The sequence below is a fragment of the Mchenga conophoros genome, linkage group LG2 (genome assembly GCF_057382185.1).
Source record: "Mchenga conophoros isolate Kocher_MC1m ecotype Shallow Benthic linkage group LG2, M_conophoros_male_GT1.1, whole genome shotgun sequence".
Classification (NCBI taxonomy): Eukaryota; Metazoa; Chordata; class Actinopteri; order Cichliformes; family Cichlidae; genus Mchenga; species Mchenga conophoros.
In genome coordinates, this window is record NC_140527.1 from 30,541,324 (window position 1) to 30,567,963 (window position 26,640).

General features: G+C 42.4%; 2 protein-coding genes across 6 annotated transcripts in view; one reads left to right on the forward strand and one right to left on the reverse strand.

The window, feature by feature from the left end:
• On the forward strand, positions 1–24,810 carry LOC146582281 (protein NSUN7). 4 transcript variants are annotated; one of them, XM_085293790.1, is made up of 13 exons: positions 1–514; positions 1,592–1,972; positions 7,078–7,136; positions 9,517–9,644; positions 10,237–10,389; positions 11,045–11,228; positions 14,785–15,019; positions 15,484–15,627; positions 16,086–16,211; positions 17,341–17,476; positions 18,153–18,276; positions 23,429–23,693; positions 24,074–24,810. In XM_085293790.1, the coding sequence occupies exons 2-13, from the start codon at positions 1,621–1,623 to the stop codon at positions 24,511–24,513; spliced, it is 2,346 nt and encodes a 781-aa protein (XP_085149916.1). In that variant the 5' UTR covers positions 1–514; positions 1,592–1,620; the 3' UTR covers positions 24,514–24,810. The 4 variants fall into 4 exon arrangements, with proteins under 4 accessions (XP_085149916.1, XP_085149943.1, XP_085149924.1 ...); XM_085293798.1 differs by having other exon boundaries at positions 4–514; positions 16,086–16,187; XM_085293807.1 differs by lacking the exon at positions 1–514 and adding an exon at positions 5,683–5,816 and having other exon boundaries at positions 1,839–1,972.
• LOC146582282 (amyloid beta precursor protein binding family B member 2-like) overlaps positions 24,804–26,640 on the reverse strand; it is a 38,299-nt gene continuing 36,462 nt past the window's right edge. For both annotated transcript variants that reach the window (XM_085293777.1, XM_085293769.1), the window contains exon 14: positions 24,804–26,560. In XM_085293777.1, coding sequence (XP_085149903.1) covers positions 26,384–26,560 — 177 coding nt within the window. In that variant the 3' untranslated portion in view covers positions 24,804–26,383. The remainder of the gene's footprint in view (positions 26,561–26,640) is intronic.

Below are 26,640 nucleotides of genomic sequence, written 5' to 3' on the forward strand. Positions count from 1 at the left end.
TACGCCACTGCTTTTCTATTAACTTCCCTTGGATGAAACAACAGCTGCGTGCCATCTGCAAGCGATCTAATATTGTTAGCGGTTTTCTGACATAATGCCCTGTAAAATTTTAACAAGCCCATATGCTCTAGATAGATGGAGGGCATCCAGCGTTAAGGAGACTCTTGATCCGTGAAGAACAGGGCATTAAAATTAGCATGCTGTTGCCCTGGTGACGGAAGCAAGCTAACCCGAAGCTGCACCGTAATGTTGACGTTTAGAAAGTTTATTTGTAAGTGGAGACTCTGCGGTGTAGCATTTTTATAAATTACCCATTCAAGGCTGCCGGGGGGCTAGCAGTAAAACCCGAGGAAACCCCTGTTACTGCTTGGTAAGGGGTCAGGGTTTGTGTGTGTGTGTAGCGGGGAGTTGGCAATTAAAACTTGCTGAGCAGCTAGCAGCAGCGCCACTACCGTTAAGCTACCTGCGCAGGAAAATACGGAGAATCTCGGATAACGGGAGGCCGTCTCACAAGGTAACGAATAACAACACGAATTTTCCAGCTCTGCTACTACAGAAAGTGAGGTCTGCTTTGTTAAATCACTGCTGTGGTAAATGGCGAAACATACATAGCAATTACACACGTGTTTTGAAAATTGTAAGCAACGGTGAAACATGATAACAATTACTCCATATTATTTATTGGTTCATTTAGGGTCATTTTATTGATAATCTAATCTGTAATATTTTTATTTAAACTGGTTAAAACGTTTCTCTTTTTAAGGCTAACTGAAACTATTATAGGTATTTATATATTCTATACATTATTATTGTTACTTAATAAAATAAATTAACAAATGTGTTTGTATTGGCTTACAAACTTTGCATTTGGAATTTAATGTTGCCTTCTTACACTGCAAAATGTCGTGTTTAACTATTAAATTCAACTAAACGTAATGTCATCAGGGAAAAAAGTTTTAATTAATACACTTGTGAGATCATGTTAATAAATCTTTAGTTTAATCATGTCCTTTATTCTGGCTGTATTGTGGCTTTTATTTACAGATATCCTGTTTCACTTAATTAACCATCATATGTACAAAATAAAATCTCTTTTTTTAGGTAAAGTCGAGTCCATTATGTTTATATTGCCCCAAATCAGAAAATCTCTGAGCTTCAAGTTTAAATTTTTCAGTGCATTGTTTAACTTTAATATTAAGAGAGTCCAGCTTTGCATAAAGACTTTTCTATTTGTGTCTATTTTCTTATAATAACTAATATAACCATAGTCCAAGAGTGAGTATTTGAGTAGGGTAGGTAAGTCTAATTGCCTGAGGGTAAAAGCTCCTCAGAAATCTTTCTGTATTGGCCGCTGGTACGCAGGAGTATCTTCCTGATGGGAGCATATGGTATGATGTTTTTTATAGTGAAGAATAACTAAAATCAGGGGTGAAAAAGTCATTATAGTTAGCTTTAGCTTCTAAATATAACACCTTAAAATGAATCTCTGGAAGCAACTGGAAACTTGAATAAATCAGAAACAAAAGCAACTAAAAATAAATGCTAATTTTAAAAAAAGAAACTATGATAACTCTGCACGGCATGCTTTCAGGTGTGCAAGAGAAAACCTGACCTTAGAAGATGGTGAAAAAAAAAAATGCCAAAGGGCGTCACAGGTGCCCTTTCACAGACAAGACACAAAAGTCTGTTTCTCACATCGCAAGCAGCAAAGACCTGATCCAGCTGGATGATGAAGCTGAAAGTGACACCTCTGCAGCTCCTCCACAGCCCCACATAACCATCCAAAGCTGCCAGGGCTTCCCAGACAGAGTTTACCTGCTGGCATCAGTAATCTATCAGAATAACCATCTGGAAAAGCCCGCTGCACAACGGTTAGTGAGTTATGGCAAAGAAAGAGGACTCCGGTTACCTGAAGTCAAAGATGAGGAGATGCATCGTGCAGCTTATGAGTTGGCCTTCAGCACACTAAAATGTAAGTTGGCAATTAACTGTTAGCTCAGGGTTATTTCTCGAACCTTTATTATTCCTTTTTTTTGCCTTTCTCTGCCCGCCTGCCATATAAACATAAATCAACAATCTCATATGAGGAGCAGCTGATGTTTCTGTTCATAGTTTGTTTAGTTTGTTTTTGCCTTGAGATGATCTTTCACAACACTACAGAAGGGAAAATGTCTTAATAAACATTACTTTCTAGCATCTGATTGTTAGAATCTGACTGGTATTAGATCCTAATGTGGCAGTCTAATTGAGATCATGGGATGAGTCGTTTAAGGGCCTGAAACAATTAAAGTCTCATTTAACCATTAATAAAATAAGTCACTGTTTGCTGTGGGTGGATAACCAGTCTGTTACCTCAAGTGCAGCACAAAGCATACAATTTTTTATGATTAAGAAACTGAGATTGTCCTTTGATATAGTATTAAAAGTCATAAAAGTCAATAACAAAATACCAAGACTGCATCTTCTCTGGGCCTGTGAAGCTGTGCTGACCCTCGACTTAAAAGTGTTAAAAAAACAAACAAACAACAAACCGACAGATTAAAGCGATTCCTAATTTTTGATTTATACCTCTTGGTAATGGTCTGTGGTTTGGGTAAATGTGAAGCGACATCAGGAAACGTTTTCATCAGCTCTCATTTTGAATCATTTCTCTTTCTAGAAATTGCAAGCAAAATTGATTTGATTTCTGGCAAACAAACAGCTTTGGGCAAGTTAATTGACAGGTAGAATTGCATATAGATAGACTGATGAAGGGCGAGTAGAAGAGGGGGAAAAAAATGCTCGAGTGGTCATGGGGGAATTCTGCGTCATGCTACAAATCAATTTGTCCCTTAATCTGTTTGCTGGGACTAGGGTGAGGTCTGGGTGACCGAAGTCACAGGGTGTGTAATCACCATGGCAATAATGCAGAGGAGGCGAGCCAACAGCCAGGGCAGGAAGCCGGCTGGAATCGATTTAACGTGTTTTCAGTGGATGCCGAGGTCAGGTTGCTAGAACACCCCCATGGCCATGGATGATTTTTTTCATCTTCTCGCTGTGTGTCCACTGAATCTGGATGAATATCAGACATACATGTTAAACAATTAATGCAGATCACCTCAAAAATATCCATCATCACCAGCTCCAGCACCTCATTTGAGTAACTTATATTAGATTTGTAGCTCTAGGTCATCACAGCCTGCTTGCATTACCAGGCGAAACTAGGAAGATTGCTAAGGATAATAGAAGAGAAACTAGCAACTAGTAACTAGTTACAAAATTTAAAGAAAGGAAGGGTGACTCAAGACTTCTCCACAATTTACTCCACATTTTACTTGTTTTTTTAATCACTCCTTTCTTATTATTTTAAAGATAAATACTGTTATAAGTTTGGACTAGACAAGGTAAGATCATTTAAAGAAGCTGTGGAGCCTCACCTCCTTGTGTTGAGTACTTGAGATAGATCAAGTCATTTTTACAGTAGGTGTGTATGTATATATATGACTATTTTGTGTTGCAGAGACATTGCTACTGACATACTTTAATCATGTATGTGTTTTGGATTCGTGTTTGTATTTTTGTGATGTTTGCTGTGTAGATGAAGCGACACACCCTCGAAGCGTCTTAGTTTTTCTTCTTCCTCCTGCAAACACGCCAGCTTTTCGTGCAGAATTTGATTTTCTCCTGACACGCAGCACTAGGATGCTGGGAGTCATGACAACACACATGCATCTTGTAGGTACATTCAATGACCGATCCAAAACTGAACAAAGGTCAGATGTTAACCTAAAGAAGAAGCGCTTCACCAGCGAAAAGCACACAGAGCAAAATGTCAGTGAGTATGAACTGGTATTGATCTTTGTGATTATAACTCTTATCTGTTCTAAACAAAAGGTTCAGTGAGCTCCATGTCGGTGGCGGAAGACACAGACACTCCCTTTCGGGGTGTTGTGAGGAGTGTCGAGCAATGCAAAATGTTATGGGGTTGGTGTTGAGGTTGATCTTTACCCTGGTTTAGAATTGCCATTTCATAAACAAAAGACAAAGCTGTTGGGATTTTCTCCACATCTTCTCCTTCTCTTACACTTCATTCTCACTCTTTTCTTCTTCTGTGCCTTCTTTTGTCTCTTAAAAAAACAATTTTCCAGTGTAGCTCTGCTAGATCAGTGACCTAAAGGCAGGTTATGTTTTCAAGGTTTCATATCTTATTCAGTGGTCATGCAGTGTGCTGTCATTGCTTGAGGAATACGCTCGTGTTAAGCTGTGTAAAGTAATTTTTGTGGGAATGTGGTAGAAATTCATTTGACCTTGTCAGTAGCCATAAAAGTCCTCCCTCCTCCTCTTTTTTGCCTCTTTCTACTGGCTCCTCTGAGTATTTCTGTCTCATTGTCCACTGGCCAACTGGGCTGCCAGGCTGTCAAATGACTGAGGCTGCTCTTCTCTCTGTGCAATGAGAAAGGGCCACTCTGTGTGCTATGCTGGACTTGGAGTATGAGACAAAGAGAGAAAGATTTGTCTTTTTTTTTTTTTGTCCTTGACCACAATCAGGGCAGTTATCACCACTATGCCTCAGCAAATATTAAATTGTCAAGATGCATAATACGTAAGATAGATTGAGCATTTAGCCCAAAGGTGAATGTATAACTTACTGCAGGTACCTTCAATGGCTGTTCCAATGTTAGATTAATGTGCAATTGGGTGTACTGATGCAGAACACTGTGAGACAAAGACCTGCTGAAGAGGAAAAAGAGACGCCATTCAGGTCTGGCTCTTGTGCTGAGCATTTGTTTGACTACAAGCACCATCAGTCACTGCTCATTGTGTAACACCTGGATGGAAGCCACACGACACATAACCTCAGTTCTGCATCCTACAGTGCCTCCTGCTGATTGAGGATGCATCATAATTTATTTAATTTTTTTTTGTTAGACTCATTTCAAGCGACTGTTGCTTGTCAGACTTAAAAGAGTTTGCATCATCCCCCAGGTAAAAACCCAGCGTGGCGTCTGCTGTGCAAAGATGTCTCCTGTAAGTGATTTATAGCAGAATTCCCTCTGTGTTTTGCTCAAATTGCAGTGTGTGATTTATAGCATGTTAAAGACCATGACCTCTGCAGAATGAGGCGTCATGGCCTCTTTAGAGATCTGTTTTGCCGTGTACAGTGAGCGGTTATCTCTTAAGAGATTGTCTTTAAGGACTTCTGCAGTAATGGGGACAATTCTAAACCTTATTCACCTGCATCTGCAGTAAATTACACCACTGCTGATGTTGTAGAGTTCTGTTTCCTCAATTAAAGATAAGCTCTATCATGTGAAAACAGTTGTTTGTGTAGCCGCCTGTATGTGTGTGTGTGTGTGTGTGTACCTGCATGCAGATGCTTGCCTTGCCCTACACTGTATAGGGGTGCCCAGTGTGAATTTGTGATGTTGCGATAAGTTAACAGCAGTATGTGGTTTCCGTGGTGTCTCGGTGGATAGGGTCTGGTTTTAGATCCTATTTGCAGTCTTAGAGGTGTGTCTGTTAGGAATAGGAATCAACCAAAAGGCAAACCACCCTTGTGACAGACAAAATTTCAAAACTGTGGTTTCACACTTGAAGAAACACATGCATCTTATTGACAGCTTTCGCAGTTGTCTGTTTCTTCACTAGATGCGCATTCATATTAGAGAAATTATCCTTTTGCCCCATTCATTCACTGTGCAGAGAGCAAACACTACCTGCAGAGAAACTTTGGAAGCAGCGGTTCTTTAATCCTAACATGATAGACGGGCAAGTGTTCCTGTCTCTCCATCTCATGCATATCGAAAAGGAGAGCCTGCTGTTCACAGATGGGAATGGTAAGGATAAGCCTGTTTGTTTTTATGTATATTTTAAGAGAAAGAATCCTGTTGGTTAGTGGGGCAGTTGCTGCTTTTATGATACGATAGCGTGGGTATGGGGGTGGAAAACCACTATAAACCGAGGAAAGATATCTGATAGCGAGCTCTCACCTTTTAGCAGTTTAAAGTCAGCCCTTTCAGACTTCTGTCACCTTTTTCATAAAGAAGGTCAAGAAGAGTTTCCCTGGACTAAAATGACAGAATTAAGTTATTGATTGCACCATAGCGGTGTGCAAATAATTTTTATAGGACAGCAAAGTATAGATGAGCAGGTACCTCTGTAATACTCTGTATACAACAAATTACAGCATCCCCATAATCAGGATGGATTTTTTTTTTAAATCCTTTCTTATTCCTGTTAAAAATTAAATATAATCAGAGATCGTGCAGTCAAAATGAGATGCCTCATTAAGGAATAATTACTATAAAAGCAAAAGTGAGCAAAAGTAGTGTTATGGGAAAAAAAATATATCCAAGGTCATAAATGTTCCCACACTACCTTGTGTTATCCTTGGTAAAAACGTTCTAGGAGAATTAGACTAGAAATATCATAATGACGTGCATATGGTTAGATATACTTGGGATCATAAATTACTTGGTTACTTGAGGGTTAATTAATGGTGTGAATAAAATGGAAAATTGAATCATACTGGCACATACTAGCCTGGTATGAAAAACACGCTCGCGCTCTATGTTTGGCTTCACTGATTATGTCTCGATCTGACCTTTTCATTATTTTATATGTCATTGGTGTCATTATTCCTCCAATTAAATGGGCTCTCATAGCAAAGACACACTAAGTGAAAGAAAAGAACCAAATGAAGAATCAGATTAGGTCTAATTAAACACCAAATAAGCATTTAATCATGGGAAATTAAACCCCCGATCTAATTGAATTATCTTTTGAAATTAAATTGCTATCATTCGGGGTGCCTCTAGGAGACTCTTTTGTTCTTTGTCTTCATCTCCTTTAGCTCTTTTTTTTGTGTGTTTTCTTGTTTTTATCATTAGATGTGGATTCATTAATGGATAGGAGTAATTTATTGTGCCTCCGTCTCCTCCTCCAAATGGAGGAGTCAGGATTGGTTTCGAGGGATAATTAGACATTGATATAAAAGATGCATTAATATGCATCATCATTACTCACTCACAATTAGTTATTGAAATCTCTGTTATTACATTTCTATCCTTTTAACCTTGTTTTTTTATTCCTGTGCAGATCAAGAACTGCTGGAGGACATGATGATTGACAGCTGCTGTTATCTTACTCAACCAATGGTAAATCATTTCATATAATTTTATATGTCCGTAATTTCTCAGTTTACCTTGTTATCCCTCTGTGTATAGTTTTGTTTACCTTAGTGCTTCCACAAACACTCTCCAGTGTTCATGTCTTGCTGTTTACACTCCACATATTGTTTGTTCTATTCTCTCTGATGTTATAATCAGTAACAGTAATATTGATTTATTGCACTGACATGCTCCTCTCACCAACTCACAAAGCGTCTCGTTTTGTTCATATTCCCTCCTCTAATCAATGACAATGTCTCCCTTTGGAGTAAAAAACATCTAAACGTTACTATGTGGCAGAACATATCTGGCTGTGTATTATCCTTTATTACACCCCATTAATTAGCGATGAAATCAAAACAACCCAGGGGCAGTGAGTTTGTATGTACCATCTGAGTGTATTCTGCACAGTGTGTATGCTGTATTTGTCCTCTAACCAATTTTTATTTTATTATGATGCTGTGTACTCGTAAAAGAAAGCTTTGTAGCACAGCCGTGAACCTACAGCCTTCTTAAATGAAGAGGTATCCTCTGGAGGAGGCTGGCATGTACTTTTGCCCTACTTTTAACACACCACATAAAAGATTCTGAGCAAAGAGGAGGGCTGCTTAAGCTGTTTTCTCCGACGTTCTGGATGATGATAAAACATGGGCAGAATACAGAGCGACTGCGTGGCTGGTGAAGCAGGTGAAAGAGACGCGAAATGAAAGCGAGCGGCGGTGAATGTGCAAACAGAAAACAGAGCTGTCATAGAGTTTACAGATCGAAGATAGCCAGTGTCTATTTCAGCGAGGGCCTAAGCATATCCGGGCACATTAATACACATGAATATATGTGTTTGCAGTGTAATCCCCACAGGCACACAGATGTACACTTGCATCGTAGCCTTGTGAAATATGGCCCTGGGTGAAATGAATGGCTCTCCCTACGGGATAGTGGCAGGTCGTTACTCTGCATTTCTCTAGCTAGACAATAAAGCCCAGACACAATGAGACAGTCTTTAGAGCTCACTCTCACCTTCTTTTACACTCCTGGCATCTATAAAGTTCAACCTTGGTAGAGAAATAGAGACGGGAGAAAGAGGTGAATGAGAGCGAATAGACTGCATGTAAAAAAGGGGGTACATGAGGGTATTGGATAGGGAAGAAAAAAAAAAAGTAGAACGGAAAAATGAGGGTATACATAGGCTTTGAGCCTAAAGCACATTTGATCACAATGGAGGAGGAAATTGAAGCCTAAATCCCACAGAGGATGGAAGTAACCTGAATAAATTCTAGTCAGGAAGACAGAGAAGGTAGAAAGCATTTGACATGACAGAGTTCCAATCCACGTGTAAAATGAAGCATATGAAACTTTAATAGTAGATGCATTCGGGATATTTCATCTATAGTTTGTTCATTTGTGTTATATCAGTAATACACTACTGAATTGAAATTAGCCCTGAAATTAAACAGAGTGAGATGAAGACAGTCTCAAGAGACTGGGATAAGAGTTGCTAAGCAGAGCTGACATGTTTACTGTTTCCCACCATGGGACACTGTTTCCAGGCAAGCTTAGTGACTGGGAATTTTCCCACACCCAAGTGTTTAACCTTGGTGAAGGACAAGTGGAATTTGAGGTAATGAGGGAAGTCGAGTGAGCTAAAAAGCAAAGCGCCACAACCTGTCTCAGAAATCGACCTTTCAAAAAAAGAAAAGAAAAAAAAAAGAAATTAAAGGCCTCTGTACCGAATAATAAGGACAACCTAATTCCTCCCCTAAAACAGAAACCTTTGTAGCGTTCTAACTTCTCTGCCCATTAGCCCAGTTGTGAGGATGTGGCAAGCTGTTTCTGCAATGGAGCACCATCTGCCACTAATGCGGCTGGTGCCCTCCCACCCTCAGGGGGAGAAAGGTGGGGTTAGAGAGAGGAAAGGACAGGGATATGGAAAGAAGTGGAGAGAGGAAGATAGTGAGTTTAAGGGAGAGCGATAATTGTAGGGGAGTGGTGGAAACATAACTCAGACTTCCTCCGAGTTTTAATTAAGTACCAAACTTTGGGTCATGGCAGGACATCCTTGAGCTACTGTGTGTGTGTGTCAATTGTGTAAATGAGAAACAGTTCAGTCACTGAATCAATACAGATAAATAGTATCAGTCCACAGTTCTCCTCATTATGTAGCTGAAATAGGGCCATTTAAAAACCACTGAACTACACCGATGCAGGTGTAAATTCTGGACATGCAACATATGCTGACTTTTGAGCCGTTACCACTGAATAAAAACAAGGTTGTTCCTCAAGTTATTAAAATGAGAAATATTTCTATTATGCCTCTGCTCTTGTTCTTGCTTTTAAATGAAACGTGGTGCCTTTTGCTCTTACACTCTAGCCAGACGAACAGATGAGCCTTGTTGCCGTCATGCTCTATGACTTCCAGAACAGGAAGTTCCTCCCTCGGGAATGCAAGGTGGACGAGATCGTACAGGAAGTTAGACATGTGGAGGACTACCTCCTCAGGTGAGGAAAAAAACAAACCAAAAAACAAAAGCACAAAAAAGCTGAAATCACTGCGGGTGAAATTATTAAAAGACAAACACAATAAAACATGAGGAATTTTAGATAAAGTATTTAAAATCTACACAGCCTGGCTGGTATTGTCTTCATGTACATTTGCCTGTGTGTGGGTTTGTCATCACGTGTTTCTGTATTTGTTCTGTTTTTTTTTGTTTTGTTTTTTTAAATCTGTTTCATTGTCTTCAGAGAGATTTTGTAAAAGCAAACCCCAAACAAACCATGATAGCTCTGCAGCTGTGCAAAACACAGTGACAAAACTTTACAGAGATAAAAGAAAAGGTCAATTTGGCAGATGGAAGTAGTCCAACCCATGAGTACTGAGCAAGGGGAGTCAGAAGAAAGGAAGCCAAGAGCTCACTGGTTACCATTCACACATTCTTTTTTTAATCTGTAATGTATTTGTAACTTTCCATGTAAGGTATCTGGTGGATAAACATAAAAAATGTTCAAAGTTCAAAGAGAAATCTGGCCTGTGTGCTGTCATCACAAGGATGCCCCTAGTGTTTTTGGTTTTTTTTTTTTGTCTTGTGTGCAGGTTTAAAACCAAACTGGCTGCCTCTCTGGCCCGCTGCAGGATCAAACATGATCTCTTGTCCATTGAGTGTATCCTGCCAGAGAGTGTGAAGAAGAAGCAGCAGAGGTCGAGCAACCTTCCACTTTACGCATGGGTCAACACGCTGAAGAGCAGGTCAGCTGAGCATGCTGAGAGTACATGCTCACCTTCCCAGAAGCAGATAGCACACACTTATACATTTACACCTGTACATAAACACAGACGTGCACTGTAAGCATACCCAGGATGTGTCCACACACACCTGCATTTACACAGACCTTTAACTTTGGGCGCTATCCAGTGTTTTATGGGCCAGGTACCCGGCTGACATCCAATTAAATGCTCGCCCTACACGCTGTGTGTGTGCGCGCGCTAATGTGTGTTCTTGCCTGGGCCTGACAGCCTGATTCAGTTAGGTGTAAATCCTGCTGCTGTAGACAGATTCAATCAGCAGCAACCCTCAGTGAGCTCTGGGACTGTAAAGGTCACCTGTTGGGACTAATGGTGTGTATGTACATGTGCACGTGTTTGTATGTGTATGTATGAATGTGTGTGTCTTAATGGCTTTTATAGACCATATTACTATTAAAGACTCTTAAAAGGCCAAATAGCAACTCTGACACTCTAACATTATTATTATCGAATAATGAGAGATAATAATAAGGAGAGGAGAGAGCCTTCCTCTTTCTGCTACCTCTGACCTTCGTCTTTTATCCCTTCTCTTGGGCTTCCGCTAATCTGCTCTCTCCTCTCTCTTCGCCTTATCGCTCCTCTCCTCTTTTACTTCCAGTCTTGATGAGATCCAGAGTGTCCTGAAGAGCGCAGGTTTCTCTCAGGTCAAATCGATTGGGCAGTTGGAGGGCCAGACCTTCTGCCAGGATCCCCACTGTGGGGATATACTGGTCTTCCCTGCACAGCTGAAAGCTCAGCTGTACTCCACCAAGCTGCTCAGCGATCACAAACTCATCATCCAGGTACTAGGTGCACTGAGAGACGAGGTTTCTGACAATATCAGCCTCCTCTCTGAATACTCTAATATAGCTGTGGAATCTCTTTAGCTCCATCAGTCTTCTGTGATATTTATGATTTCACTTTGATAATGGACTTTCTCAAATTGATTGTAAGACTGAAATCGCTTATGCCAAGAAAGATTAGTTTGCCCAGATACAAATATTTCACATCACTTCCACTCATATGGGTGTGCTTCACTTTGAGCCATAAAGAATTATCCTGTTTGGGAGGATTGGACAGTTTAATCATTTAATTTCTGCTTCATAAAAGTCAAGCTGCCACATAAACTGTGAACAGTACGCAGCACCACAACACAAGTAAATCAGATTTTTGTGGCCAGATTCAATCAAATATTCACTGCCTCTCCCTTTTTTTTTTTTTTTGGCCTGTCCCGTTTGGCTCTTTTGCCATCAGAATTGTTGTCTAAAGGCAAAGAAAGATGCCCAACGGATTTACTTTACCAAACTGACCATCCCAGCCTTGCCGTAATGGTCCATTTGATTCACCTTTTATTGTTTATTTTATTTTCACTTACTGAATACGGGACAGACTTGACTGGGGGAAAGAAGGGGAGAAAGAAAGAGGGAAAGAGAAACAGCTGAGAAGAGGGACGGGGGAGAAGGGCAAAAGACAAAAACCAACAGAACGGGCAGAGAAAAAAAAATGCATATATCAATCACCTGGATCACCTGCTGAGAAAGAAAAAAGAAAGCAAGCAGAAGAGAACAAGAGTAATAGAATAAACAACATCACAATGATATATGGGAATATGACAGTAAATACTAAATGTTAAACATTATTGTGCAGCACATAAGATCAACAGAACACAGTGTGCTTTGAGGTAGGAGCCAAAAAGGGTGTAGTTTGTGGGTGTGATCACCCGTGTGTACACCTGTGAGCATGGACGCGCTTGTTTTTTGTTTTTTTAAAAGGTTCCTTCATGTAATAATCTGCTAGAGGGTGTGGGGGGGCCACAGCCCCGTCCTCCAGGGCGTGAAGCAGGTGTGGAGGAGATCAAAACTCCAGACATCCAGAGGCCCCCAGAACACAAGAGACCAAGGAAGACCAACAGAGGGGCAGCTGCGCCACTGTCCCGGAAAGAGCTGAGGAGAGTCCCAGATGAGGGCTCACTCAGCAGCCGCGGAGCAGAAGCCAGGGGGAGTTGCAGTGACGCGCCCGTGAGTTCCGCCGGCAGCCAGCTGCGCCTGAGTGACCGAGCCCCAGGCCGAGAGGCCGGGGGCACCCCACCTCCGAAGTGGCCCGAGCGAGCCCCAGGCTCCAGGCCCCGATAAGCGGCCGCCAAGGAGTGAGCCGGTGTGTACCTGGACGCCCATCCCCGGACACAAAGAACCACCAACGCACCGATGTCTGAGGGGGTCCGCCACTGGCAGGGGAAGTGGTGGTAGGGGGAGATAGGCCTCCAAACCTTGGAGGGCCTGAGATGTCCCCAGAGAGGTGGCGCCTGACACCCAACCTGACATATAGACACAGACATACAGGCACACACAGACACAAACATCCATTCCCACCCTCATGCTCTCATGTGCACTTACTCCACACTCAACCAACGTGGAGACAGACATAAAGAGACGTTGTACACACGATCACACTCCCCAAGCGTACTCTACAAACCGGGTCTAGGTGCCCCCGCCCCTGGAGGGGGGAACTGCACCCAGACCCAGGTGGTGTTTCCCCTTTTCCCTGCGGTGGGGGGAGGCAGACCGCCCCGACTCCGCAGCAGCAGGAAGGCTCCACACTCCAGACCGCAGTCGGACGGCCAACTCCTCCTCCTAGTCCTAGCCCCCCCGCTCCAGCAGGTCGCAGAGAACGGGGGTGAGAGAAGACTCCGAACCTCCCTCCACCCGCTCATTGTAATGTTGATGCATGTGTGTTCTAAGGTGCATTTAAAACCCAGGAGGGCTTGGAGCTACCTGCCAGAGAGCAGCAGGTAAGCGCATGGTCCCTCCTGCTAGCCCTCAATGTCTACGTGTATTTAAAATTGAGAGGTGGGCAACGATGCCAGGGGTGGGGTGTACACCCTGATGGTACTTTGGACTCCGTGTATCGTGCCCACCCCCAAGATCCTATATGTATGTGTAATGAGAGTGTGAGTAATGTGAATGTCTAAGTTGTGGGATAAAATTGAGGCAGAGGCAGCCAGAAGGGGACAGAGGGGGGGGGGGGGGGGGGTAGCCTCCTCTGCACCCTGGTGACATACCCCTACTCCAAGGCCCTGCATGTGTGGGTGGTTGTGGTGGAGCGGGAAGAGGGAGGCAGCTGGAGATGGGGAGGGAAGGAAGGGAGGGGCAAGTGACCCCTCCCTGGGGCCAGCTCCCCCGCTGACCCCAGTAGGCACCCCCATACTCCGCGACCCGCCAGGGAAAGGGGGCCCAGGCCCATCCAGACCGGGCCCAGTGCAGCAGCGCCGCCCGGCCCCACAGAGCCCGGGACAGTCCACCCAACCCCACCACAGAGAAAACTGCACCCACCCCACCATCCACTCATCTTCCAGACTACATAAGACAATAAACACCCAGGCTGAGATCTTCCTCCACCTCTCCTGTATCTCCCCCTCCTGCAGAGGCAGCTCCTGAGGAGAGGAAAGCTCCTGCAAGATGTGACAATCTCCCCCACCAGTTGAAGAGCCCCCCAGGTGGCTCGACGCACCGGCGGCACCCTGCTCCAGGGCTGGGCCCCCATGCACCCACCCGCCCACAACCCCGGCAACACACCAACCAGGACCCAAGCCCCCGAGGCCCGGTCCGGGTCCCAGCCCAGAGACGGAGCGCCCCCAGAACCTCACGCCCATCCCGGACCCACCCAGGGGCAGCCAGGCTACCAGGTCAGTAACCCACGTCCGTCAGCACAGACCCTCCCCTAGCCCCGCTGCACGCAGCCGCGAGGAAACAGTCACCGGAGAGCCAACAGAGCCCCTAACCGGACATGACCGCTACCCCGGGTTGAGCCCCCCAAGGAAGATGCCTCCGGGGAACCCCCCGACGCCCTAAGCCTGTCCCTACCCCCACACCAATCACAACAGTGAAGGCGGGACCAAACTATGACCCCCCACCCCCACTAGGTGATGGAGCTGATCAAAGGAGCCCAGAGCAATTGATCTGATGTGGTGGCAGAGGCTGTATCAAGACTAATGTAATCTAATAGATAATTTCTATATTGGTTAGAATTAAGATTATTTTTATTTTTCCAGTTCATGAGGACTGTTTTCTTGGCTATGCATAGGGCAGTGAAAACCATATGGGCTATATTCTTTTCTGAAGTGACATTATCTAAGCTGCCCAACAAACACACTAAGGGGGAAGTTGGAATGTTACATTTCAGACACTTCGATAAGTCTTCACATATCTCACTGCCTCTCCCTAATTAATCATCTCTCCTTTATATTTGTTCACTGACTCTCCATCACTCTTTCCATTTTCTGTTTTTCTGCTTTTTCTCCTCCTTGGTTTGTCTCATAGCATTGCTGCAACAAACTAATACTTCCACTCCCTGTGCCTGTAGGATAAGTCATGCAGCTTGGGCCCAAATGCTGTGTGCTCCCTGCTACACGAGGAAGGAGATGTTCTCATGGTGGGCTCCTTCTCCAGCCTCACTGTCTCCCACACTGCTGCCCTAATTGCAGAAAAGTATAAAGCCAACAGCATCAATTGGCCCAGCGTCTACGTTTGTGTCAACAACTGCACAGATGCTCAAAGGGAGGAGCTGGAGCTCACTGTCTCTGCAATGGGCTGCAACAGTAAGAGAAAACAGATGTATGTCCTTGAGTGGGCTGTCAGTATCGGTTTGTGTTTGTGTTGGAGACAAAAGAGGCGACAGAAGAAGATGGAACAAAAGAAAGCACCTGGCTGTTAACTGTCTTTGTCTTTAAATGAAGTGAAAACTTAATATAGACCAACAAAGACTGGGCGAGTTCTAGTGAGAAAAATGGATGTTGCTGTCAACAAAAATCCTAGGGACTCATATAAACTCAGTGTGCTTTAAACAAGGTTATTTTGCTGATAGTGGCTGCCACCTCAGCTAGTCATTAGAGAAATAAAAAAGGGGAAGGAACAAAGTTGACATTTTTATGATTGCAAACGACGCCTTCAGGCACAGAATTTTTCTATAAAGAAATATAGTGGGACATCATGGATTTAAGCACGGAGAACATGTGCATGCCTGGTGCTGATTATCATTATACTGTCTGTGTCTGGCGCTCAGATGTGAGACTGATACTGGAGGAATTCCAATCTTTGCACACCGGTGACAAGCGACTTCAAAGAGTGCGCGTTATCCTGTTGACCCCCAAGTGTTCTGTGTCTGCAGTTAGCAACCCAGTTGATTTCATACTACAAGAAAATGGAGGTAACCATTTAAGCACTGAGCCATACACTGTGGGCTTATTTACTATACTGATATAGACCTGGGAACATACAGTTGGTTAATGTGCACAAATCAAGATGTTGTGCACACTGGATATACTGTAGGATGTGATATATCAAGCTTACATTGTTTAAATGCAAATTATTGCTATTGCTTATCCTGTGCAGTTGTTGCAGTTGCATTCATAAAAAGTAAAAAACAAAAGCATGTCCTTAATGTTTTTATGCAACAGCTTAAAAACACTAAACTAGCTCTAAACTAGCCTTAATATTATATATTGAACATTTTCACCCTGAACAAATATCTGATGGAAGTCTTTCTTTGTGGCATAACAACTAGCGGATAACATACTTACTTAAAGATGCTTTTATACCCACTCGAAGGCAACAGTTAATAAAGTAAAGATTATTCTCTTCTGAAGCTCCTCTTTGTTTTTTCAGATACAGACCTGCTGCAGGACCTGTCCCAAGGCTCCATAGCCCAAAGCAAACTGGAATCCCTGGTAGCACAGCAGAGGAAGGATATTGATCATGCCTTGATGTGTGAGCGTACAACCACCCGCTCTCGTACGCGCACCACATAATCTGAGTTTCAAGCATGCAGCCTCTCTGACACGATGTTGCTTACACTTCCTAATTATCTAATCTCCTATGCCATTAGGCTGAAGTCTGTGGTGTTCCTTGGAGATTCTCTGAGTTTTAATTAAGGACCCTAATGTTACACTGTGCTGGTCATTCGCTGTCTTCTGCAGCAGTCTTTGCATATTTCAAAGTGTTTCGGTGTCCCGCTTTGTGTTGTATAAATTGTCTAGAGGTGATCGTGATAGAAGTATTCTGTTTTATGCCGATGCTACTCTTTTAATCTGCTGTCAGTGTGTTTTTGCTCAGTTGTATTCTACTGTATATATTTATATGCTGCATTTTCCTCTGTTCAGCAGTCTGTATCAGCGAGTTATGCTCATTAGCTTCAATCCATCTTGTTTTGTTCAGGGGATCCTTCTGTCTCTGCTCTGGGATGTGTTCATTGAGCAGGTGGAGTCTGTAGGTTGGGGGAAATGTAAACTAGCTTCTCTAATTAAGGAGCTATTGATCAGCCCTTGTCTGTGGTTTTGCCAGTGTAGATGCTTTCTAATAGGACTAGTAATTAATGGCGGGTATGTATCGAGTGCCGTGGTTCAGTTGTGTCGATGGTCTCATTTCAGCGTCTCTCACACTCACACACACAGACACACACACCTCCAAAGCCTTTTGTGTCTGTTGTGAAGCATCTAATTGCAGGACACCTGAATGACATTTTGGCCTGGTTCTAATCTTTTTGTCTCCTTTTCACCTCTCTCCAAGTTATATTTCACATTTGATTGGAGCCGATTTGCCACATCTGAGCAGGTTTGCTTCTTTATCAGCCGAGTGTTAATTATTTCTGTCTGGCAATAATTAGCGAGCAAGAAAGAAATCAAAGCTCAAATAAAGGGAGTCAGACTGCCAGCAGCCAAACAAATCTTCAAGCCAGTCGCAGTTAAATAAAATGAGCAATGTACATGCATAAGCAGCGCGAAGAAATTAATATTCAAGAGCATATTTCTTCAAAGCGAGCAGTTGATGAGGAGGACGGCTCAGCTTGAATAATCAAATTTAATTGTTGTAAATAGGGATGAAGGGATGCTTTTTAACTAAATGTGTGTGTTTTTGTGTATAGTCCCCAAAGTTTTGGCAATTGTCTACGCCACATGCTCGTCATACCCAGAGGAAAATGCGGACGTGGTTAGAAAAGCGTTGCAGCAAGCCCAGGCCCGTGCAGACCAGGAGGGGGAACCAAAACAAGCAAAGTTCAGGTCAGCCTCACTCTCTGCACCCCAGTGTGCTTTCTGCTTCTGTCTCCATCATTGCCTTTCTTTGTCTGTTTGCATTGCTGTCTGTCTGTCTGTCAGCTTTGCAAGTTGTTTGTCTGCTTACCTTTAGACAGGCTTCTGTCAAAGCCTCAGCACACCTCAGACAGGAACAGAAGGAAATTCGGTGAAAATATAATCAAAGGTGCCATTTCATGTCTTTAAATGCTGTGTAAAGGCCACGGAAGAAACGATTTTCAGTCAGCTCGCCTTCCTGCTTTTTTTTTTTTCCAGGATTCTTTTCTTTGTTTGTGGGGTTAAGAGCTAGAGTCTGGTTGAAGTTTTTCAGTCCTGTTGACTTGAATGCATCAAGGCTGAATCCTCTCTGCAGCAAGCTGGCCTGGTGTGCTGGCAGTGCCTTAGGCTAGCGTAAATAAAACAAAGGTAGTATTTCTGGTAGGGATCATACTGGTTTTACCCAGACATCTACTCCTGTGTGCAATGTTTGTGGATTTCAAATAACAAAGTAATAAAAAATTATAATTATAAAACGTTTATGTCAGTAATCAGAAAAAAATATCTTCAGCTGTTATTCCAATGTGTTTTCTTAATGTCACTGGTTATGTTTTTTTAAACTGTATTTTCCTGTTTTGCTGCGTATGTGTGTGTGTGTTTCATTCAGGCCAAGCCCTTCCCCTTTCATGTCCTCTGAGTATCCAAAGGCCATGGATGAAACAGACAGTTTCTTCATGCTGGAGCCAACAGAGCACACCAATGGCTCCTTTCTGGCTGTTCTTACCAGAGTGGTAAGCATCACTTTAGCAGATGAGCAAAGGAATTCTCTAATAAGCCACAATATACGCACCCTTGTTAGTAACTACTTTATTTATCCTGAGAATATACTGATGTACAACAGGACCTCCGTTTTAATAATGTGTTAAGGAGAGTTGTGACCACACAAAATTAACCATTTAAAGCCGGTTGGAGTAGACACGCTCCATTTTGTGTAACTATTTTAAAATCCCGATAGCACTGCCACCACGTAAGCTAGCGCAATAATTATTTTTGCATATGAAACCGGAGGAGTTTTACTTACATCTTATGCCATCAGCTTGTCCTAGGTCACAGTTTCCTTCCACATATAGCTTTGCAAAAACTGCATAAAAAGCATTTGCAGCAACAAAAACATAATATTCCAGAAACACGCTTCGCCGATCCGATCAGCTGTTTGTAACACTTCCTACGTCCATCAGCATGTCCGCCATGACCTGCCCGAAACTGGAAGTGACGTCATTTTGCGGAAATGTAGTTTTTTTACCATCAGGGCCTTATGAGCTTATACTGGTGTTTTTAAAAGTTATGTTTGACTTTATGACTTTCTGTGCCGTTTCTGGGATGCTTAGGACTCATATTGCACTGCTGGAAATAGTTTATTTTGATGCATATGCTGCTTTTTTGCAAATTTGCATTATAATATTTATTTTCGTTTTTCCTGCAGTATATAAAAATTGGTGTATTTCAAAAATAAAACTATGAAGACACTTAAAATAAATTTCCTGTGGTGGGAAACTATTTTGTGCAACTTTCTTGTCTTTACAGTTTTCAGGGATAAGCCTCTTAAATTTCTCTAACTAGAAATATATGTTAAAAAAACAAAAATGATTTTCAATTTTTTTGTAGTTTATTGCACTGTTTTGCAATTTATGTAATTACTTTATGTAATTACTATGCACTTAATGCAGACATATTATTAACATTTGGGCTATAATGGTTGTATTGATGTATATCAACTTGAAATGCTCTCAAAAATGGCACTACAAGATGTAAAAATATAATATAAGCTCTGGCGGACTTGGTTCTATGGTAGGTCTTAAAGGGTTAATGTACATGTACACAGAAAACACTTCTCATAACAGAGCAGCGCAGCTCCTATTGCTCCTTCATGAAGTCAGTTTGAAATCTTACAAAGCTGCTGTTTCCTTGTTGATGTCTGAGTGCTGCAACCACACTGTAAAAAGCCGAATCTGTCCTCGCATGCAGAGTCAACACTTTGTAATGTTAGCTACATTTTGCTTCTTACATGGGATCAGTGATAACTAAGCTCTGTGAAAATGAAATTCCTCCAGGCCACTGCTGCTGCTACTTTTAGGCAGTGCAGCCAAAGAGATAAGTACAGGCAAATGTAGCTCATTTACAGTACTGTGTAAATTCTCGAGTGACCCGTCGTGTCTTTATATTTTGTTTCCAAGGAGTCAAACTTTTTTGAGGAGTAAATCTGGCAGCTTAATGGTTTTTGGTTCAAATCAATGACCGTAGAAGGTCAGGAGGCTCTGTCACGATTTGGGGCTTCATTTCACCCGGTGGTGTTGGGGATCTTGTCAAAATTGATGTAAGTATTAAGACAGTAAAGTAAAGTCAGATTTTGATCCACTATGCAATACCATATTGAAAGAATCTGATTGGCAACAGCTTCATTTCTCAGCAAACACACACATTTTAACAGGGAAGGGAAGAAAAGGCACCAACATCCAAAGAAATGCTTTGGATGTCTTTCAAGAAGCCTGAGAACTATACCTTAAGACTACTTAAAGAAATTAAAGAAAGCTGCCTAAAAGAGCTCAGACTGAAAGAATGAAGGTGGTAAATTGACTGGTTCTTATGTAGTGCTTTTCTGCTCTAACTGAGCACTCAAAGCACATTATTCCAACATTCCACAATCACCCATTCACGCAAGCACTTTTTTTTTCTATGCTTAAGCAACTTGGTGTTAGTGTAGTGTCTTGCCCGAGGATATTTGGCACGTTGACTGGAGCAGGCAGGGATTGAACCGCCAACCATTCGATTAGTAGTACTGCTCTGCCTCCTGTACTACAGCTACCCCAATTATTGGCTCTGAAGCGCATTAAAAAAATGTCTATTTTTGCCTTATATATTCTATTTTCTTTGTACATGTTTCAATTACTTACTGCAGCCTTTTCTAATTTTACTAGCAAACCATAAAGAAACAAGGAATGGCTCAAGACTTTTGCACAGCACCGTTAAAATGATAAACTGTTTAAAAATAAAAGATAAACAGATGAATCAATAATGATTAAAGGAGATGCTGTGGTGTGGTGAATGTCACTCTGCCATTTATGACTGTCTCAGTATCGTGTAATGGACTTTAAATGTCTAAGTATTAACACATACTTGGCTGTATTCCCAATACGCCACTAAAACACACAGATGAATGTTTTCTCATTTAGGGTTAATATAAGAAACAGTAGAGAAATGGGAACAGTAAAAAGAGGAAATGATAGTTTCCTACAATCTCTACATATATTTCTCATTTTCCTAGCAAACTATAGAGACGTAAAGGGTGTCTGAATACTTTTGCACAATACTGTAGCATCCGTCACTGGCAAGCTGTCTGGTTTCAAGTGACAGATAAGTTCCATCATTAGTCCTGGACCTGACTGTGTGCCTCGCCGGTATGATACCAGGGTGTCATGCTGCTGACTCTTGTAAGACCGGCTGACAGTTTATTCAGCCTTCAAAATGAAAATGCTGTGTACCGACAGAGGTTGTGTGTGTGTATGGTTTTCACAAGCACAGACAGAATAGATTGGGTGATCCTTTATTTATGTCTGCAGAGAAAATATCTTGTTCTTCTTCCCCTGAGTCAGTCAGCTCTCTCATAGATAAACACAGACAACGGTGAAATAAGTTTAATTGGCGAAGCTTATTAGTGTGGGGAATTGTGATGAAGTAGATACACTGAGCTGGCTGCAGTCTGTCAAAAACAAGCAACTACCGGGAAACTGAAGCATGAACCATTTGAGTTGTTATGATATTTGGAGAGAAGGCAGGCAGTGCATAGGGACAAAGCAGCAGAAGCTGAGATTGGGTGAACATGAGGATCACAGTGTGTGACGGGCACTTGGTGAGACCCTTGAGGAAAGGGAAAAAGAACGGGTGGAAGGAGGTCACGGTGCTAGAGGAAATGAGAATGTCGAGTCAGAGATGCAGGCGTCTTTTCCTGGTTTACTTGGCATCTAGACCGAAGGTGTGACACGTAGGTGAAGAAAGAGAACATTGCCTGAACACAAACGCATAAGTCTGAACATGAGAGGCCAAAGTCAGTTTGAGAGCAAGTTGTTAAGAGTCAAATCTTGGGTTTTGCAGCCCAGAGGAGAAGAAAAAAAAGGGCAGAGAGAGGGATTTAGTTTTGTTGCTATAATGTGTTTGAGAGCAAGTTTTGATAATTTTGGGACTTTTCTGTGAACACTGGTAATTGGGATGCACTCTGTCTCTCTCAAATTCTTTTGTGGTTTCTAGTCACGGGCTTTGATTGCTTAATAAAGACTCTCCCTCAAACGCATCTGCTCTCCAATCCACTTTCATTTTCTTCTCTTTGCCTGTTCTCCCTGTCTTCCTCGCCCTCGTTTATTTGTGTAGGTGTCTCTTTAGAGAGACTCTGTCCCAACTGGCTGCGGGTGCGCTGTGTTGCACTGGATCTTCAGGGTTGTTTTGGTAAAGGTGCATCAGCAATTCTCATCAAGTGTTTGTGACCGTTCTTCCCCACATCCTCATAATTCACAATATAGACCACCCCTCCCCATTACCGCCACAATATTATGAAATCTGCTTTCATGCTTTTGATGCCAGCGCGAGGTTATTAAGCCATCTTACCCCCACCGGGTGTGACGGAGCTCTCCCGCACCGTTTCCCTCTGACCATCCATCATGTTTTATACCTCCACAGATAGGAATGAAAAGATAATCAAAGTGCTGTAATGGTGCCTCAAACATGATTTTTTTCTTCTCGCCATACCTGCAATAAACTCAGCTAATCAAAAGTTATTGTGGCACACTGAAAAGCGTCATAAAAATAGCAATTATATAAGTGTTTGAATGCTGTCTGGCATATATTGCCTGTTGTAGTGGTGCCCACTGAAGTTCTTTATGAGCGGGAACAGCTGGGGACAATAAAGATATTCAAGTGATGCGTTTCTGGCCTAATTTCCCGAGAAAGCGACCCACGTCACAGGTGGACCTTTATCTAAAAAAACAAACTGCTGCTGCTGACGGATTAATTTAGACAGTATTAATGGGAGAGCCAATGCCCTTCAACATTGTCTTTATTTTCTTTTTTGTTCATAAATTTGGAAGCTGTTGACGAGATTCATTTCGGACGTAAATGTTAACAAAAGAGTGAGTTCAAATCCAGGAACTGCTGTGGCAGCTGAGTTTGGCAGAGAGTAGACGGAAGCGAGAGATTTACAGAGTATGGCATAGTTGGTTAGTGGAGATGGAGTAAGTGAGATTTACAGAGGTGAAGGGGAAGAAAAGGAGGCGAGGGAGAGAATCTGTTGAATAATTCAGCGCCCCCTCCGTCTGTATGAGTTAACGTCAGTGAAGTTCAGGGCGTCCACCAAAGACCGCATTACTGAGGTGCTTCTAGAACCATGTTTACCTGCCTAGAGTGCATCGAAGCACGCGGTGTCACACAGGTGCAAGATTCCCACCTTGACACAGTGTGCATGCACACATACAGAGAAATGATGTAGACTTATGGACAGCTTGTACAAACGCCTAAATGCATTTGCATTAAAGCACAGGCAAACACTCAAAAACTAAATACACACAAAGACTCACGCAGGCTGCATGTCCCTGTAGTGTGCACTGTGCTTGTGAATAATTCAGGCATTGAGGAGAGCAGTGGGCTGCTGCTGAGACAGCAGGTGACCCTGCAGCCAGCAGCAAGGACATGGTGGCTTCCTTTCCTGTCCTCTCTCCTTTTTCTCTCCTCTCGTTTCCAAAAATTTGTTTTTTGAATAAACATTAAATACAGTTAAAATGTACCATTCAGTGCACTTCCCCTTCCATGCTAATCACTTAAAAGAACAATGTCCATTAACAAATTTTCATGAAACGCTGCATTTTTCATGTCCCTATTCTTTTTTTCAATTCTCAAAAGCCTGAGCCAGCAGTCAAAGAGGCACCAAACGAGGTGATCGCCAGGGCAAATGCAAAAGGCATACTGGACAAACTGGGCTCCAACCACCTTACTAGAAAAGAACAACACGAAAACAGCAGCAGGATGAAAAAAGCAGCCAGTGTTCGCACTACCCAGTCCCAGCTCTCTGTCAGCATTCAGCCCAAGCATCATCAGACCAAGAGGAGTGACAGCGCTGTGCTCTGTGGACATCAGGATTTTACTAACATGAAGCAGTCTTCACAAGGTGGGTGTGCACTCAACAGTCAAATAACTCAAGTCAACTGAATGTGCAGTGGAGAGAAAAGACAGATACCACTCTCATGTGCCCATTAAAACTAAGCTAATGACATCTAAGTTAGAATAAAATGTGGAAATGAGGGCAGAGCTTGCCTACATCTCTAAAAAAGAAAAGAAATAGGCTGTGGATAATTAAGTGTCACTGATTGGTTGCATCATCTCTATTTAGTAAATTTTTTTTTCAAGCTGGGATTTATAGATGTTGTGTACCAGTAGTAATGTTTAGTTTGGTTGGAATGAGTTCAGCCTTTTCTCCCTAGCCTCCTACACTTTATTTCAAAATGATAAATTCCTTTTTTGTCCCATCTTATTGTTTTTATCCTTTAGAAAAACCCAAATCACTGCGCTTGCAAGCCACAAAGGGCACCACATCAAGCTCGTTCTCTTACTCCAGACCAGAATGCAACAGCGCTTCCTGTTCCTCCTCCAAACTAGAAAAAAGCTTACACACTGCTCCTGTCACCACCACTCTGCGTTATTCTTCTTCTTCTGCCGCTCCTGCGGTCCCAGCGGCCCGCTCACGTGGACCTCAAAAGGAGGTGCTGAAACCTGTGCTCTTCGTCCTGCCTCCCGTTCACTTCCCCAACTTTTTTCCACCCCAGCACAGCCGATCCAGATTCAGCCCCAGCCTCAGCTGCAAGTGGAAGAGACAGACTCCGATCGTTTCCTCCTGCTCCGGCGGCAGTCTCTCCAAAGATGCTCAGGAAATTCCCGTCCTCACATGTTTTGACCTCACAAACACAAAGAAGAGCATAAAGAAGAGCTAGCCTTTGTATCAAACGTCTAATGAAATAAAGCTAGCAGTGCCTAAAACCTGCACGAGAAGTTCTGCGTTGTTAATGAACTGCTTCATGACACACAGCATGTGAATGTTGTCTAACTCTAAACATTATTACTTATTGTAATTTAAGTGTCATTGTGTGCCATAAAGAACAACCTAGTCAAGTCCAGTCAGACTGTATATATTTATATTTCTGTGCCGTGTCATTTCAATGTCAGTACATGATGAAGGCCTATATTTCTGCACTTCTACTGACCTGAAAAATTAAAAAGGACATTTTTTTTTTCTTTTGGTAATGCATTTATTGTCACAACAGCTTACATTTACATGGTGTGGAGATGGGTGAAGAGCAGAAATGAAATGATTTATAGCATCTCTCTAGTTTGTTTAGTGTGGTTTTCATTTAGATCAGACTGCATTCACAGAGTTCACACTGAGTGCAGGTGGTGGCCCCGGGCCAAAGGAGCGCCGTTAAAAACTTTTGACAGCAGTGACAGCTGACACTCTCTCTCTCTCGCTCTCTTTTTTTTTTAACTGCTATGAGTGCATATCTGTGTGTGAATACTTGTTTGTGAGTGGGAGGACACTGGCTGGATTTACTGAATTTCTCCTCAGCTTATGGCACAAATCTGATCTTTTTTGGTGTCCAGCAACATGAACACGCTTCACATCTGCCAAGTCGAGCGGAGTTTCTTGCTTCTTCGTACATTTTAGGTATATGTGGTAAAGTTTCCTGAGGAATTTAAGTTGAAAAGAAGCAATGTTACATTCCTTTTCATAATGTATGCAGGAAAAAAAATACAATCTTAACTGATTTATAGCACATTAAAAACTTTCTTTTGCTGATGGACCCATTTGTTAAAACTCATTAAAATACAATCCTTATTTGTGTGTTGTAAATTAGGCAGAAAGCAAGCTTTTAATTATGTTTGGTAAAAGGCCGGATTATTTTTATTATTTTCTTTTTGTGCCAGTGTGTAAATCCAGTTATGGTCAAGTGGAAATGAATTGTGCCGATAGCATCTATTTTTCTTTTTTTTGTCTTCCCAAATCATCAAGATAAAACAAACCCCATCAAGAAAACATGCAAAATCAAACTCTGCTTCTGTCTCATTATTTTAGTCACCAAAATCTTATGTCACTCTAATATCCACAAGCTTTATACCCTAAATTGTCTCTTCCCCCATACAATCATTTACATATGCTCGATTATTACAATCACTTCATTCGTCGTTAAAGGAGATGGTAAGTTTTTGCCTTTTTTTTTTTGAAGTTTCTCATTCATCGAAACGATTGAAACATTTTTATGCCATTTGGTGGGCAGCTGCCAGCTGCATGATCTTGGTGCTTTTCTCATTCATCTGTCAGACATCCGTGACCACAGTCCTGGGAGGCTACAGCAGCTCATCCAGTTGAGTTCAGAAGGAGACAGAAGTGGAAAGAAAAACTGGCGAGGGCTTCCGTTACTAGTTTGTAAATAGAAATGTGATTTTTGTTTTCATCTTCTTGGTAATCCCGTATCCTGTCTGTATGATGCGCGATCGAGTAATCCATCTGTCTCAGAAATCCACATACAGGAGGAATTATGTTCCACGTGGACAAAGTAGTGTCAAAGTTCAACAGTTGACGCCAGCTTTTCCCTTCTTTCACACAAAACAGGTGAATTTTCTTTTTTCTTTTTTTCTTTTTTTTAATCGTCAGGCAAGAATGGTTTTTCTTTCCTTTAATCTGTGTTGATGTTTGTTATACTGTATGTACATCGTTGGTTACCATGGCTGGTACTGATTAAGTGCTATTGTGGCGAAAGTGTGAGTGGCTTCCAGGCTGGGGAGGGGTGCAGTGGTCAGAGGTGACGGTCATTGCTGGGGGAGTTCTGATGGCTGTTTCTTGGGTTTCAGAGTGTCTATGAGAGACTGGACGCCGCGTTTCACGCTAGTGGTCACCCGCCGGGTCACTGAGTCTGCAGACGGCGAGGAGGAAGAGCCAGCACGCTGGGAGGGCGGCCGTGCTACCAGGCACTTCTGGTACCGAAGCTGAGAAGGAGAAGGGAAAGGTTTTTGTGAGGAAGTGTTGGAAATATTCCAACCAATGTCAAAAGTGCTAAACAAAGAAG